An 18,486-nucleotide genomic window follows, 5' to 3' on the forward strand; every position below is an offset into this window, starting at 1 on the left:
CCATATGCCCCTCTTCAATCCTTATTAGATACAGTACTTCCTGATATTAGTACAGTGAGGCATTTTTACCTTGTTTTTAAAGTTTTTGTTTTTACTCCTTTTATTTGTCAATTTTTTCTATATTTTTAGCAAGGTTTATTTTTTTAATTTTACAGTATTACTAGTTTAAACATTTTTAACACTTAGTTATTCCAGTTGTCACCATTAGTTATATTATAGTTTTATCATTATATGTAATAAGGACTGAAGTGGGGTATATGGCCAGAAATGCATTTCTTTAAAAAAAAACAGAAAATAAAATCTACTTTTTCTATCGTAAAAAAGTGTCCTGCATGATAAGTTCTCCATAGCAAATTTATACCTTATTCCAAAGATTGTTTCTTCCATTGATTTTATGATAAATATATAATTACAATAAATATTTTCAATTTTATCTGTTGCTAAACATTACATAAATATTTCTTTTTTTATCTGTTACATTTCTGAAACTTTTTTATGCTATAAATAAACTTAATTATGATTTTTATGCATTTTTTCTTCTGAAAGACAATATGTGCTGAAAAATAATACTAATGTTTCATTATTACTTATTCAAAATTTTGAATTACTTTAAATAAATTTAAGATATTTTAATCTTTATAAAAAGATAATGATATTTCTACTTGTTAAAATGCAGTTTTTAAATTATTTTGCATTATTAATTTATTAAATAAATAAATTTTTTAAGCTAATTGGATTTAGAAAAATAATTCTCATTATCAATTAAGTTTTAATACATGAAATTAATATATATAATATTTATTACATGCAAATTTTATATGAATGAATAAAGTTCTGATTTATGAATTATAATAAGCTATTTAAAATCTGTAACAACCCAGAATGGAATATAACAATTTATTGTAAAGAATTTTTTAGTGGTAAAGCTAGTTAAATACAGAAAATTTCAACAGTAATGTTTTTCTTTTCTTGGTTTAATCATATAAATAATGAGTACGGAATTACAACTAATTGATGTTATATTATTTAATCATGTCTAATAATTTTTCTCCTCAGTAGCTTTAAGAATACTGCTTTATGACTAGGTAATTGAAAGGACAGTTAAAAACAAAATTTTTCCCACTACTGTTGAATAGTTTTCTTCAGAATGTCACCCTGCCTTTTATTGCACCCTGTAATAAAACTACTTGAATTGCTAAGAATGGGGAAGAGATTGTTTCTGATGATTTTCCACACTTTGACCCTCCCCATTGTAAAAGTAATTGGTGAAACCACTTTGAATTAGTTTGTTGTTAAATGGTTGTGTAAGTTGAAATTACTTAAAAAATTGCTTTTGTGCTTCTCTAATTGGTTTGTTTTCTTGCTGGGAGGATTGCTGTTAGTACTTTTCTGTTAGTTTGAAAAGGATATTCCTGTTAACAACATCTCTCCACACAAGGTAGGACTTTTTAAAATATTATCTAAAGTATATTGATTTAAATTAAACTGTACACTTACAAATGCAAGTTATTTATTATTTACATAGTTTATAGTTAAATGTAAGTTTTATTAATAGGAATATGTTTGATTTTTATTTCATAAACTTAAAAATATTTTCTCTTTAGCTCTGTTGGATATTTGATGCCAGTTGCACTTTGTATTTTTGAAAATAATTTGATTTAATAAGAAAATATGAAGGTATGTTCTATCATAATTTAGCATGTTCTTCAAACTGTAGTATTTGAATAATTATAAACTGGAACTAGAACTTTTTTATTATTAACATATTGCACTTTATAATTTATAAATAACTATTATTATTTTTTTAAGTCATTAAATTGTATTATATCTTGCACATTATAAACTTTGAAATATATATAAATTTTATTTACATTATTTATACAAAAATTAGTTCTGTATATTATTTATTAAATAATTATTAATGAAATAAGCACTGGTATAAAATGCAATTAGTGGGAAAAAAATATAAAACATTTTAAATTTATAGTGAAGGATTCTTCTCATTAAATTTATGATTTAGATAATGAAATTATTATGCATTTTAATTAATTAACTTAAAATGTTTTTTAATGTTTTTATTTATTAATTCTAAATGTTCTCAAATATAATTATAGAGATTTTTGTTTTAAAAACATTTCAGGTATTTTTTAAATTAGATGTGAAGATAGTTTAAAGATTGTGTATTATATAACATTAAGATATCATAAGATTTTTTTGAATAATTCATGAAATTTATGAACGATTATTATTGAAACTAATTAGCATGAAAATCTCAATTGAAATTAATAGAATTATTTAAATATATTTTAACTTTTCATCAACAATATAAATGATTGTAATCCATATTTTGTCTAATTAAAATAGCAGTAGCAAAAATTATTATTTACTATTATTTAATCCCATTTGAGCAATAATTTTTTTTACAATATTTGTATGGCTTTTCCACTTCTACAAGTACTTGTATATACTATTTTACTATTAATTTCTATATTGCACTGTAAATTTTGCAGTGAGGATGCTCTAAAGATATCAATATAGTTTTCACCAGCTAATATTTAATATAACATTATTTTAGTTCTTTCTCTTTTTCTTTCTGATCAGTGTTTCATTCTGCTGTTTTTTTTCCAATTTCCTGATTGATTAACTGTACAAATTAACTATAAAAATTGGAATTAATTACTTAAAAATGCTATAAAAACCAGAAAAAACACTTAATATACAATAAAATATGCTAATTTTATATTCTTGGAAATAAGATCCCATTCCAACTTAAAAATGAACTCCATTTATGTGGAAAAATGTGGAAAAAATAGCAAAAGTTAACTAGGAACTGAGTTTAAATTAATAATAATGTTATGTTGAATCAATTTATTAAATTATAATAAATATCAAAACATAATATAAATTTTGATACTATAAGAGGAGCAAAATTAATTTTAAATAAATATTTTATATTTGAAAATCTCCCCTTTGTTTCTCCAAGTTTTTCCATTATATATTCCAGTTTCAAAGACTTAACAAATAAAATAACAAAATCATTGAGTCTATCCTCACTTGAAAAATTGATTTAATTTGTTTTTTTCAGTGATGAATTAATGAATTTACATCAGCTTTTTTCATGCAATTAATTATCAGTTAAAAAGAAGTCATTAGTTTTATTATTAAGTGATGAGATTTTTCTTGGTGCTAATTGGTAACTAAGTGTTATTCAAATAATTTTAAAAATTATATTGTTTTTTTAAAAATACAATTTAAATGTTAACACATTATATAACGCTATAATGTGTTATATAGGCTACCATTGTGAAATATGGAATTAGAATTCTTCTGCTATGGGATCAAGTAAAAAAATTCCACAAACTATAATTGGGGAAAGCCTAGTCCATGGGACTCTTTGTCTGTCTTTTTTAATTGATGCAATACTGTATTCTATAATCCACAAATCCATAAAAATTAAATAAATAAATAAAAATTTATTGATGTAATTATCTGTTTCCTCTCCCTGGAAAATTTTCTGTGGTCACCTGTAATCATAGTTACATGTTGCATGTTTGCAAGGTGTGAAAGATTTTAGTGCAATAATGAAATAGTAAATAATATAATTAAGAAACTTTATTACTGTATTTGTTTATTATATTTATTTTATTTTAGTCTAGAGCTGAGTGTACATTGGCTCTTATAATTTATTATTTTTGAGGTGTTTAAACCACAATTTAGGCAGTTTTTCATGTTCTAGATCATCATAATTGTTAAGAGTTTTTCCTGTGTATTACTATAGAAGATTATTTCTTCGTCATATCCGATTTTCTTAAAAAATCTACATTGTAATTATCACTACGACGCCAAACTGGCGAATTTTAGAGTTCTAAATAAAATAATTCTTTCGTTATTACAATTATTAAAGAATTATCTTGTATGACATTTATATTTTATTAGATTTTATCATAAACATAAAAAATTAATAAGTTAAGAATAGTCATTCGTTTTTTCTTTTTTTGTTAATAGTTTTGGGAGGATTCAAAAGTAGTTGTTAACATTGAAAACCACAAGTTTTGGTTGGATGAGGGATGCTAGTTGGGGACTGGTAACCCAAATTGCCGCTGACCTTCAAAACAATTACTGTATTTGTTATTCACTTGAAAATCTATAAAATACATTAAAAAACCTAGAAACGTAAATGGAATATATTTCGTTTATTTATTTTTAATAATATAACGCTGAAACAGACCCAGACATAGTCTTGGTCCACTTCTCTCAGACTCTGGCCTAAAATAACCGTTTCATGTAAAAAAAAGACTAAAAAATGATATAAAATTTACTTTGATAAATAGCGAAAATTGTTTTTTATTTAGTCTAATCATATATTTTTATTATTTTCGGAGGGAGTGAGACTATATTTGTGACTGGTCTAACTTTGCCTCTCAAAGAGTTGACATTTAAAAATAAAAATAACGATTTATATTTATTGCTGTCGTAGAAATATCTTTATTGAATCTGATTTTTTAATAACTGTTTAGTTATATTTGTTTGTTTGTCTGCCATATCGGTGAATATGATTTTCTTCTCATTCTTACTTTCCCAGCTGTTATGTATAACAGAGGAAAAGTATAGCGATCGATCGGTCCAAAAATTATCCCCCAGATCTTTAAATTTTTGGACTTAGGACATTGAAACGTCGAGAAATGAAAAAAATTCGGGGTTTTTTCTGTATGTATTGATATAGTGTGTGAGGAGAGGCAGGATTTTGTTCACCCTCTTTGAAGCTTAATAATTCCTGTGCTTTTTGTCGAAAATTTCTGAAATTTCGCAGTGATGTTTGTTTATTAGGGGAATTGATGCTATTAAAATTTGATGATTAAAGGTTGAGGAGATGGAGAGATAAAGGGGTTCGTATGTATCTCCAGTAGGTTCGAACTTAATGACGATTTTACTCATTATACATTTTTTTTTTTTTTTTGTAAAACCCATCCCTACCCTCGAAATTAAGCATTTTTGCTGTTTTATAACAGTTAAAAATATAAAAAGTTTTTAAAATAAAATGTCATAACAGATAGCGCCACTAAATGTTTCTAGGAAAGTTAAACAACTTGTTGCTGGATTTTTTCTTTCTACAATTAGTACAAAATTTTCATATTCCAGTTTTAAAAAAGCTTTTTAGTTTAATAATTAATAACGTGAATAGTTGCATTATTAGATTATTCTTTAATTCATTTAATCTTCAGTTTTCTAGTGTGTGTTAGGCCAGTATATTTAAGATGTGTTTGTGTGTTTTGTCGAAATAGTGCTGATTCTTACGTCATTTTGACGTCGTTTTTATTATTTTTTAGAATAAGGAAGCATAAAATGACGTCAAATTGACGTAATGCTGCATACTGTTCTGATTCTGATAAAACGAATGCAGCTTAATCACTTTTATTTGTTTCAATCGAAGTTATCATTATTTGAATAGCATATACAGTATAATTAAAATGCAATAATTAACCCACATTTTTAATAAATTATAGTAATTTAGGTCTTCTCTTTCTTTTTACATTTTGAAATATAGTATGCAATTAAGTTGAATAGAGACGATTTATTTAGAAGGGGTCCCAGGCACTAACATTCACTGCCCTCTCTATCTCTAGCTCTTGACTGTTCTGTTCACATTTGTGAGGGTTCCTGTAGCCACTGATGCACATGCAAATTCTACTAGAGATCGTTCGAAAATTACATAACACTTTGTAACACTTCCATACATATCCCAAAATTATGCAATGCATGTCCATGATCACATATCCCTTAATTATACCAAAGAATAATTTTGAATATAAAGTACATTCATTATTCATTAATTACATATATTTGGTACAGTATAGTACAAAGCAGTTACATCAGTAACTGCTTTGTACTATATCGAATATATACTAATGTATTGTACTGTACCTGATACATGCAATTATCCTATGGGCAAAAAGGGTAATTGCTTGGGGCCTCTCGTTGTGTGGGCAAATCAATATTTTATAAAAAAAACTTTCCTCAAAAAATTCCGTCAAAGAAAAATGTCTGGAGCCAACTCTGTACATGTAGTTTCCTAATATAAATTCACCTGGGCCTCGTAAAGGTATAATGTGCCACTGAGTTACATAAATAGCATGATTTACAGGACCCCGGCTAATGGAGAGCTGTCAGTGCAAAGACCATTTTGGAATCCCCTTTCGGAGACTCTGCTTATACAAATAACATAATGATATTGAAGTAGAAAAATAATTTAGTATAAATGTTAGCCCATGGCCAAAGTTATTTTATTATTTGGAAAAAATCAGAAAATGGACAATTTTTTCCCCCTGATGGGTCCCATGTGCCCTGGGGCGGTGCCTTAGATGCAACCTCTTCTAAGGCCTGATGATTTGTTACGCAATACTTAAGAAATAAAAAAAATGAATCATTCTGTTATCCAAAGATTGAAACACTAACATTACATAACATTTTTGTAAACATCTCATTGTAACACATTTATAAAGATTACCCACCCTCTCACCCCAACAGTGGTGTGTTATCCTAAGGGCAAAAAGGAAAATTTTATTAGTCCCCATCAACAAGGGGTCTTAAACCAATCTTTTATAAGAAAATATTTCCCTTAAAAAATTTCCTCAAATAAAATTTCCTCTAATTCAAATTTGCCTGGGCCCCATGAAGGTATAACGTGACACTACAACCCCAACATAACACAGCATAACAATTAACCACACTCTCGCCCTCCCACCATTTTTGCTATGTAATTTATGGACAACCGTAACAAGAGATAACAAATAATTGTATGACTCTACATTAAAATGTTAAATATGTGCAGTTTTATGTAAAACTAAGACTAAATTTTGAATATTCTTGATGAAATTTAGCATAATAAAATTATTTTTTCTTCTTTCTAACTATAATTAATGCAGTTTAAAGTGTAATAATGTTATAAATTTTAAAACTTAAAATATTTTGATAAATAATACATTTTGTTACTCAAGTTAATATTCTTGTTTTAATTAGATTGAAGACAGCAACAAACTTTGTGTTCAGCCACTTGGACGAGATGAACAAGGGAATATTTATTGGTATTTTTATGGATTGCGTCTTTATAGAGAAGAATGTTCCATACCACCAGAAAGTCTGAAAATGCTGTGGTTAGTTGTCATTTTTTTTTTTAATATTTAAAATTAGCTGCATGTGCCTGTCTTTGTTTGGGGTTTGAAAGTGGAATTGGTGAGTTTGGATTAGGAAAAGGAGTTAAAACAATGGTCTTAGTAATCAAAATGGTTAAGTTCTGCACTGTGCCAGTGCACTCAGCACCTGTATCACACTGGCAATCTAGGGTCTCTAGATATGGCCAAAATTTAAATTTTAATATTCTTAATACTGTAATGATTTTATAAAATGGATCTGGCAGGGCATGTGTCCTGGGCACCAGATAAAGTCTGTAATTATTTGAATTATTTAGGAAATTATTTGATTTATGACAGATAAAGAGGTGTTGAGAGGAAAGTGTGTATAAGAGGAAGGCTGTGGATTGTTGCATGGCATCACATGTCATCAACATCCCTAACCTCTGTAATAAGGGAGGGAACAGCAAGATCTTTGTTCCTGATGACGGAGACAAAAAATGTTTTTATTAAACGTTAACCTAATGAAACTTTTTTAAGCATGATATTACAAAAGCATTTAGCCATTCATTCTCATTAGTGATTTAATTTTCATGTAGAAATTACTCTGCTTTTCTTAATATTTTTAATATGTATTTTTTTTATTTGATACATATATTTAATATAAATTATTTCTCTTTTTTGATATCATTTGTCTCTTAAATTAGTTAGTTTAAATATTAAATTGCTTTTTCTTTACATTACTGACTTTCCTTTTTTATGGAAATTATTTGAGTTAATCAATGCACCTTTAACAATGAATGAAGTTGAAGAAATGCTAATATTTTCAATCTGCTTAATGGAGCATCTTTAGATGTGGACAGATGAAAGAGAAATTACTTTCTAGTTATTTCACTTTCATCTGTCTCTGCTGAAAGATGGTCCACCATTAAAGGTGCACTGATTAATTTAGCATATTAACAGTTACCTACCAGTGACCAAGTGGATAAAATCACCGAACACTGTGTAGTTGGTTGTGAGTTTGAGCCTTGCCAATAAACTAGCCACATGAAATTTTCCAGTTTGAACACCTAAATAGAGACTTGCTTTATTTAAAAGATTTATTTCAACTTACACACACACAAAACATTTTTTATTTTATTGTAGAGATTTTAAAATATGGAATAAATTTTAACTATTAGGGAAGAAGAATGGAGAAGAGAATGTGAGAAATATTTTAACAATAAAGAAAGAAAAATGAAGTATAAAAGCAAAATTAAATATTATCGAAAGAAAATGAAATCCTTTGAAAAGTAAGTCATGTAATTAAAGTTATTATTTTGATTTAATTTTCAGCCTTTTTGTAGAATTTTCAAAAGTAAATAAATTTTAAAATAATTCTTGAAGTAAAGAATAATTAATTAGGTAATATCTTATTACATGTAAAATGTTAATAGATTAACAATAACAAACTTAGAAACTAATTAATTAGAGTTAATAAGTTTCATCCAAATATAACAGAATGAACCATTGCAGTGTATGGAAGAAAACAAACTTGGCACCTTTAATAGTGAATAAAACTTTATAGATTGTAAACATTCTTGACCTGGTTACCAATAACAGCACTAAGATTTTCATTCTGGGAGGTGGAGATGTTTTAGTGGGGTGAGTGTTATCAGCACATTTTATCATGAAACTGGTTTTGAAAATTAGTTTCAATCAACTTAGTTTAGTAATAAATTTTCAATAAGACATATAAGCAGAAAAAAACTTTTAGTGGGAATGGGTAATTACTTGATGAGTAATCAATTCATATTTAATGAAAATCCCCAATAATGGGTCAGTATAGGTAGACTTGAATAAATTATTTCAGGGTGGATGAATTGATGGGCAAGAAGAATTTAGGATGGGCTGTCACTCACTTTCTCTCTACCCTAGCACTGTCCATGCTGGTTAACACTATCTTCAGATGTATGAAAATGGAACAGCATTTGTATTTCATTTTTTTATGCTTGAAGATGGTCCATTAACTGGGTTAAAAATATTTGTAATTTACAAAGTTTTACTCACTATTAAAGGTGTTGTATTTGTTTTATTTTTCTTGGATATTATATAATTAACAATTTTTACTTTTTACTATAAAGTCTTTATTAATAAATATTAATTAAAACAATATATTATAAAGAGGGAATTTTTGAATAATAGAACTAAAATTTTATCTTAAATATTTCTAAAATTTTAAGTTATGGAAATCGTTATAAGTTATATAAAGTGTTATGCAGGAAAATAGGCATTTATAAATCGGCAGTTATTAACTTTTGAATCTTTATTAATAAATTTTATGTACAAGATTTCAAACAACATCCTTTGTCATTTATAATTTGAAGACAATATCATGCAAGTGAGCTTCATTTATGTGTCAACACTCTTTGAATCTTTGAAGTTTGTCATGTATAGACTGGTACAACATATTCTCGCATATATTATTGATTGCATGACAAATTTTTGCTGTAAGAGTTTCAATATTGTTTAGATGATCTTTGGCCATTATTTGGCTTTATTACAAAATTATTTTAGGATTTTCAATTATTATATAACTGGTATTTTAATTATTATATAATGTTTGCATGTGTATACACTCTTAATTGTGGTATATAAGTTGATTTGGTATATAAATTAATTTCATGCCCATATATTTAGGTTTATATTTGCTTTACATATCAACTCCTAAATATATGATAAGCTTTACTTGTCAATGTGATACACAGTATTTCAATCAGTCATATGTCAGACATTTCTTTCAGATTTAAAGAAATAAACTTATATATGAAGATATGCATATATATATCTTAAAAGAATATAATAAATAATGGAAACACTTAAATGCCTGCTGTTTATTTCAGAAATAAATTGAAGAATTTGAAAGATCAAAATCATTCACAACCAAAATGGACTGTTATATGTAACACCTTAGAAGATTGGTATAAGTTAGCAGAAAGACTTCGTAAAAGCAAATCATTATGGGAGAAAAAATTATACAATGTTTTAGCTGATGGATTTCTTGCTGCAATAGAAAAATTAGCTGAAGAGAAGGTATCAAAATTTATTGTTATATTAATGAACTAATTTATAAAATTTTGTAAAGAACTAATAATATATTTTTGACAAAATGATCAAATACCAAGTAAATGCAATGGAATTAGTCATAAAAATAGGTTTAACTGTTGTTTACAATATGTTACAAGTGTTTTTAGTGTTGAAGCTTTAATACTTTATGCTGAAATTAATTTATTATACTGCCTGAATTTAATTTATCTGAATACAATATGTAATTTTGTTTTTGTAGGGTGATATTTCAGATTACAAATATACAGAACGACGATCTTCTGCTAGAATTGAAGAAAAGCAAAGAGATAAGGTTTGAAAATATTTTTAAACATTTTATTTTATTTAAAATATGGTACTATAAATATTTGAATTTTTAGGAAATTTTTGACAATTTTGCATTAAGAAATGAACAGACAATTCAAAGAAATCAGAGATCAGATATTGTTGGAAAATCATATTCAAAGACTGAAAAAAGGAAAATAGAAGGTAATTTGATTCTCTTAAAATTCACAGTTTAAAAATATATATTAGTAAATATGGTCATATTTACTAACAAAAACAGATAATCAACTATTAATAATCTCAAAGTACTAATATTTCTAAAGATAATATAAAACAGCTCCACACAATGGCAGCACTAGGATGTCTCATGCCTGCATGTAAGTCTCTTGCATGCAGGTGTGTCTCTTGCAAGTTAGTGAAAATATACTGTGAATTCCTATTTTTTCATCACTCATAATTCCTTTGAATTGAATTTTGGATGGTATGAATGTCTGGCAAAGTTGTAGCAAGAAAATCACCACCAAAGTCACTTCTCATATGATTGGTCAATAATTATTTTAAAAAGTGTAATTTGCAATACTAATACATCTATATACTGTACACTTTCTTAGAAAACTTATGTTAGAGTTTAACATAACAAAATCCCCTGAAAATTATACAGGATGTCTTAAGTGTTGTAAATTACACTAATTCTAATAGTAAAAGAAACTTGTTACAATTACTTTCATCAAGTAAGATCAGATTCCAGTAGATTTAGGGTTTTGACTGTAATGTACAGGTTAACAGACTATAATATATAGTTTCTTGAAAAAGCTGGAAATGATAGATTCAAGCTCAAAAAGTGGCAAAAAAATCACTAAACTGTTCTTGAAAAAGTTAAAATTGGTTTCCATTGTTGTTTAGTGTTAAGTGTTATCAAAAAATTTTGCTTGGAAGCTAACATTTCAGCTAAATACACCAAAAATAATAATTAATTTTAAGTTCTAAGTAAGAAATTTAGGTGCTAAAATACCAAAAAAATTCCAAATTTAGCAACTCTGCTCTTATCTGAATTGATGCCTAGTGACTGCAGGTAATGTTCAGTAGAATTGTTGTATTAAGAGAGTAACACAATTTTATTCCTAAAATTTAATTTACTGCATTATCATCATTGTATAGAAAGGAAAATACTGTGTATTTTATGAGTACAGATTGAGAAAATGTATTGCTAAACAGATGTTTATTGCATAACCATATTTCTTATCATTATGTCAATAATTGCTGTACTAAGATTTGATTGTACAGGTACATCACTAATTCACCATCGTCGAGACTTGTAGGGTGCCAGATTAGTGATTTTGTCAGATCACAGAGTGGTTAGGTTAGAATACACTTAACCTTGATGCTAACAGTGTATATGCAGCAAGTAGTGCCAGGTTAGTGCAGCAAACTGAAATTTGAAATTACATCAGCCAAAATCAGTGCTGGATTAATGATGAAACTGAACTAGTGATTGTAAGATTAGTGATGGTCGACTGTATTTGTTATTTATCATTTTCTACATGCTTTTTAATTTATGAGGAATAATTATTAAATAATATAGTTATCAAATAGAAAAATTTCACACAAAAAATTGAAGCAAAGTTAAATAAACATTGATTTTTAATGAAAAATTTGAAATATTGAATATTGTGTTGTAGATAAAGAGTCACAAGCAGATCTGCTATAGTTTCCTAAATGAAATTCAAGATCAAAACAAATCTTTATTTCTGAATAGGATGCCATAAATATTTCATTGTTTAATAACATTCCAATCAAAACTTCTTCCAAAACTTCAGACTATGAGGCGTTAAATATAATTTAAAATATTTTAATCTTGCGAGTGCTTTCGACGTAAATATGCACGTCATCTTCAGGCAATTCAAATTTGATTTTGAATTGCCTGAAGATGACGTGCATATTTACGACGAAAGCACTCGCAAGATTAAAATATTTTTAATTATATTTAACGCCTCATAGTCTGAAGTTTTGGAAGAAGTTTTGATTGGAATGTTATTAAACAATGAAATATTTATGGCATCCTATTCAGAAATAAAGATTTGTTTTGATCTTGAATTTCATTTAGGAAACTATAGCAGATCTGCTTGTGACTCTTTATCTACAACACAATATTCAATATTTCAAATTTTTCATTAAAAATCAATGTTTATTTAACTTTGCTTCAATTTTTTGTGTGAAATTTTTCTATTTGATAACTATATTATTTAATAATTATTCCTCATAAATTAAAAAGCATGTAGAAAATGATAAATAACAAATACAGTCGACCATCACTAATCTTACAATCACTAGTTCAGTTTCATCATTAATCCAGCACTGATTTTGGCTGATGTAATTTCAAATTTCAGTTTGCTGCACTAACCTGGCACTACTTGCTGCATATACACTGTTAGCATCAAGGTTAAGTGTATTCTAACCTAACCACTCTGTGATCTGACAAAATCACTAATCTGGCACCCTACAAGTCTCGACGATGGTGAATTAGTGATGTACCTGTACAATCAAATCTTAGTACAGCAATTATTGACATAATGATAAGAAATATGGTTATGCAATAAACATCTGTTTAGCAATACATTTTCTCAATCTGTACTCATAAAATACACAGTATTTTCCTTTCTATACAATGATGATAATGCAGTAAATTAAATTTTAGGAATAAAATTGTGTTACTCTCTTAATACAACAATTCTACTGAACATTACCTGCAGTCACTAGGCATCAATTCAGATAAGAGCAGAGTTGCTAAATTTGGAATTTTTTTGGTATTTTAGCACCTAAATTTCTTACTTAGAACTTAAAATTAATTATTATTTTTGGTGTATTTAGCTGAAATGTTAGCTTCCAAGCAAAATTTTTTGATAACACTTAACACTAAACAACAATGGAAACCAATTTTAACTTTTTCAAGAACAGTTTAGTGATTTTTTTGCCACTTTTTGAGCTTGAATCTATCATTTCCAGCTTTTTCAAGAAACTATATATTATAGTCTGTTAACCTGTACATTACAGTCAAAACCCTAAATCTACTGGAATCTGATCTTACTTGATGAAAGTAATTGTAACAAGTTTCTTTTACTATTAGAATTAGTGTAATTTACAACACTTAAGACATCCTGTATAATTTTCAGGGGATTTTGTTATGTTAAACTCTAACATAAGTTTTCTAAGAAAGTGTACAGTATATAGATGTATTAGTATTGCAAATTACACTTTTTAAAATAATTATTGACCAATCATATGAGAAGTGACTTTGGTGGTGATTTTCTTGCTACAACTTTGCCAGACATTCATACCATCCAAAATTCAATTCAAAGGAATTATGAGTGATGAAAAAATAGGAATTCACAGTATATTTTCACTAACTTGCAAGAGACACACCTGCATGCAAGAGACTTACATGCAGGCATGAGACATCCTAGTGCTGCCATTGTGTGGAGCTGTTTTATATTATCTTTAGAAATATTAGTACTTTGAGATTATTAATAGTTGATTATCTGTTTTTGTTAGTANAAAGAACATTTTATTTTGCTGCTAGTGCTTTTGATGCAGTAATGAGGACAATGCCCATTAATGTGTCGAAAGTGCTAGCAGCAAAATAAAATGTTCTTTAAATGTCTTTAATGTTTTTTTTGCAAAGTTTTTTTTTCTTAAATTAGTAAAACTATTGGCATGACATCCAATGCACAACTTTGATCATTTTACAAAGTTGATTTACACAAATGAATTTGCAAATGCCAGAAATATTGTCACTACATAATAATAATAATAATAAATTTATTAAATAGTTTTGTTAAAAAGTTTATAAAATTTTTAATGTAACTTTTAACTTTTAATCCCTTGCAACATATTTGTATTTTAATAATAACATTTTTCAATATTCAAAAAGATTGAAAATTCTAACTAATCTTTCTTCTTTTAGGCTTTGATTTTTTCTTTTTAGAGCCTCTTTTCTTTTTCTTAGTGGGTAACTTGACCATTTGTTTCTTTGTGTAATTCTTGGGCCTGGATGTTTTTTTTTTCTACAACTTCTCTTTTTCCTGCTTTTAACTGGATTGATGCAGGCACAAATATTCTTTTTAGTCTGGTTTGATTTCATATTCTTTGTCTTTCTATTTGAAGGTGTTTTCAATTTTTTTCAACAGCCTTGTCCTTAAATTTAAAAGCATATTGCAAGATTATTTTTATAAATATAAAATGAAAACTAACCAGATTGAAATTCTAAAATGTATAATTTTATATATTTTTTTTTAATAGAAAAGAGAAATGATGATGATGATTTATCTTCTAACTTAAATACGGTATTAAATCTTGATAGTGAGAGTGCTTCTGCGTAAGTAAAATAAAACAATTTTTATTTATTTATGCATTTGAATATAAATGCATAAATACAAAGCTACAAAAAAACCAAATAAACAGCAGAAAAAAAAATGGGAAATTCAATTTTTTCTGCTGTTTATTTGGTTTTTCTTTGTAGCTTTGGATCAAGTTTACCTAGTTTTTTAGTGATTGTATTTTATAAATGCATACATAATGTATTTTATATCAATTAATTAATTTGAGAATTAAACAAATTTAATAAACAAAATGATTTAAAATCTTCTAATGTGATGATGATTACTTAATTTTTTAGATCTGTGACTGATGAAAACTTTTTTGAAAATCTTTCAAAAGGTAATTATATTTTTATTATTTCTTTTTAATGATTTACAAATACAAACAAAATTATAAAAATAATGCTATTTATTGTGGTCACAATTACTTATCTGATATAAAAAGAAAACAATTTCTAATAAGTAAAACAGCAAAACCATATTTGGGACAAGACTATGTCTTAGAGACTCACTACTAAGCGGAATCACTGACACTCAAGTCTCATTCTCCAATCTTCTTTGGTATTGCTACTTTTGGGTGCGATTGTTCAAACTTCGCTGGTCATGACCACAAGGTCGTCCATGATGCATTTTTGATAAAATTAACCTATTCAATTTCAAAATTTCTCTCTGTTGCATGTCGTCCCGGGTTGAATTTTTGTTGATGCGTAATGAAAATTTCTCGTTTTTGAAAAAAATAATCGTGGCTATTGTATCGTCCGAAATTATTTTTTATTTTGCACAAACAATATACAGTTTAACCTGATTTTAACAATATCGGATGTAACGACAACCCTAATATAGTGTCAAATTTTTATTGGTTCCATGATTTTATTATACTAGATAATGTTAAAAAAAAACCTACTTGTAACGGCATAAAACCGTGTTTTAATGTCATATTTGAAGCACTTCCAAATTTACAAAATTAGATTACAAATTTTATTTAACAAAGAAAATACTGTGTGTTCAGCCCTAGGGTCAGAGTCCACTTCCTAGAATGACTGTGGGTGGTACTCTCACCACCTGACTTTGGTTTGCCTGTTTGTAGAGAGAGTCGCCATTTTGTATTTTATTTTGACTCAGTTCTCGGTCCCATGAGTATCTACAAGTCTGGTTTTTTATGCGCACATGATTTGGGCACCTAATACTCTGTACCAAATTGCAACTCCTTACATGTATTCCTTCATACCTCTAAGCTGGTAACACAGCAGGCAGTACGATTTTATAAACAAGACATAGTCTTGTCAAAAATACAACAAAAAATTATCTTATAGAAATTGGGATTGTTTTTTTCATTTGTAAAGATTTTTATAAAACTGTAAATTACAAGGTGTTTTTTATAAAAATGATTTTATTAGTCAGATTTACATTTTAAATTTACATGATGCATGAGTAAACTTAAAATTTAATGAAAAGTTTAAAAAAAAATATTTATTCTCAATTTTTACAAACAAAATGTTTGAAATGTGTTTAGATGAATATTTTTTATTCAAATTCTCTTTTAATATGTATGTGTGTATACAAATACACTCATTACAAAATTGACAAAAAGTTACACACCAAGGAGATGTTGGAATTGAACAAAACTTTATTAGAGCGAATGTATGGAAAGTAGTAATAAGTGATTATAATGTATTATACAAAGAGACCATTTCCTGTGGAATAGCAGTTTAATTTAAAGGAATCTTTAGTATGTTTAAGACTTCTTACCTAGATACAGCAATGATATGATTTGAAGGCTGGCATACAGGCACCATGTGCTATCCTGTAATATATTTTCTCACAGGATCTATCACATTCTGAATGCCTTTCCAGATCTTATGCCCTTGTAGATGGTCAAAGCTGACATACAAGGAAGGATTTGTAGGATCTGTCTGGCCCTACAAATGCTTCCTTGGTCTGTCACAGACACACACTTCCTTGGTCTGCCCTAGCTTTAGAGAAGGCAGACCAAGGAAGTGTGTCTCTGTGACAGAGGTCTTCCTGGGAAGCTCTAGCTGTGTGTAACTAAGTATTATTTAGCTGGAAAATCAGCTGTTTCCCTGTCATAAAACCTTGAAAATTTCATGATGAAACCAAAAATTGGCTTATTCATATTTTTTTAAATTTATGTAAATATATATATATAAAGCTGTATGTTGTTAAACTATGTAAACTATTTTTAAAATGATATCTATAAAATCTTCATTCTAAAACTGTATATAATTCTGATATCTGTTATAATACATTTTTTTATTTTTACTTTGTATTTTTAGCTCTTCAATGTATTAAAAATCATAAGCATGCTTGGCCATTTCTTGAACCTATAGATGAAAATTATGCACCTGGATATTATAACATTATTAAGGTATTTCTGACTTAAAGTTTGAAAATATATTTAAAAATTTTAAATTTATATATAAACATTTTATTTAAACATTGTTTTAATAAATTAACATTATTAATTTTTCAGTATCCTGTAGATCTAGCTAAAATAGAAATGAAAGTCTTGCAGAAAACTTACACTTCTTGGCAGGATGTTGAAAAAGATTTCCAACAAATTATTCACAATTGTAAAATGTACAATGGACCAAATAGTGGTATGTTCTGTTTTTACATGATTATTAAACATATATATTCAAGACAGTATTTAGTTCTTGTTAATTTTTAAATATCAATTATATAGTTATAAAAATTATTGAATATTAGTGAATATATATATATATATATATATATTCACTAATATTCAATAATTTTTATAACTATATAATTGATATTTAAAAATTAACAAGAACTAAATACTGTCTTGAATATATATGTTTAATAATCATGTAAAAACAGAACATACCACTATTTGGTCCATTGTACATTTTACAATTGTGAATAATTTGTTGGAAATCTTTTTCAACATCCTGCCAAGAAGTGTAAGTTTTCTGCAAGACTTTCATTTCTATTTTAGCTAGATCTACAGGATACTGAAAAATTAATAATGTTAATTTATTAAAACAATGTTTAAATAAAATGTTTATATATAAATTTAAAATTTTTAAATATATTTTCAAACTTTAAGTCAGAAATACCTTAATAATGTTATAATATCCAGGTGCATAATTTTCATCTATAGGTTCAAGAAATGGCCAAGCATGCTTATGATTTTTAATACATTGAAGAGCTAAAAATACAAAGTAAAAATAAAAAAATGTATTATAACAGATATCAGAATTATATACAGTTTTAGAATGAAGATTTTATAGATATCATTTTAAAAATAGTTTACATAGTTTAACAACATACAGCTTTATATATATATATTTACATAAATTTAAAAAAATATGAATAAGCCAATTTTTGGTTTCATCATGAAATTTTCAAGGTTTTATGACAGGGAAACAGCTGATTTTCCAGCTAAATAATACTTAGTTACACACAGCTAGAGCTTCCCAGGAAGACCTCTGNCTTTATTATAATAGGTGTATTGACTCTTTCGTCTGGTTTCTTAATTTTACCTTTACCCGAGACCAAAAGAATTCGTTTAAACGATACCATTATTAAGTAAGAAATTATTAAGGAATTTTTTAAGAAAATAATTACATGTTATA

General features: G+C 27.0%; 1 protein-coding gene across 1 annotated transcript; it reads left to right on the top strand.

Moving 5' to 3' along the window:
- The first annotated feature begins 963 nt into the window (after positions 1-963).
- LOC111615703 (cat eye syndrome critical region protein 2 homolog) lies at positions 964-17,541 on the top strand. Its single transcript, XM_023357137.1, has 13 exons — positions 964-1,258; positions 1,371-1,438; positions 1,605-1,677; positions 7,018-7,151; positions 8,309-8,419; positions 10,010-10,199; positions 10,453-10,524; positions 10,592-10,700; positions 14,793-14,868; positions 15,169-15,209; positions 17,164-17,255; positions 17,361-17,487; positions 17,531-17,541. Exons 3-13 carry the CDS (start codon positions 1,672-1,674, stop codon positions 17,539-17,541), a joined length of 969 nt encoding a protein of 322 aa, XP_023212905.1. The 5' UTR covers positions 964-1,258; positions 1,371-1,438; positions 1,605-1,671.
- Positions 17,542-18,486: the final 945 nt, after the last annotated feature.

Source organism: Centruroides sculpturatus, unplaced genomic scaffold, assembly GCF_000671375.1.
Source record: "Centruroides sculpturatus isolate CEXI.00-Female unplaced genomic scaffold, Cexi_2.0 scaffold2648, whole genome shotgun sequence".
NCBI lineage: Eukaryota > Metazoa > Arthropoda > Arachnida > Scorpiones > Buthidae > Centruroides > Centruroides sculpturatus.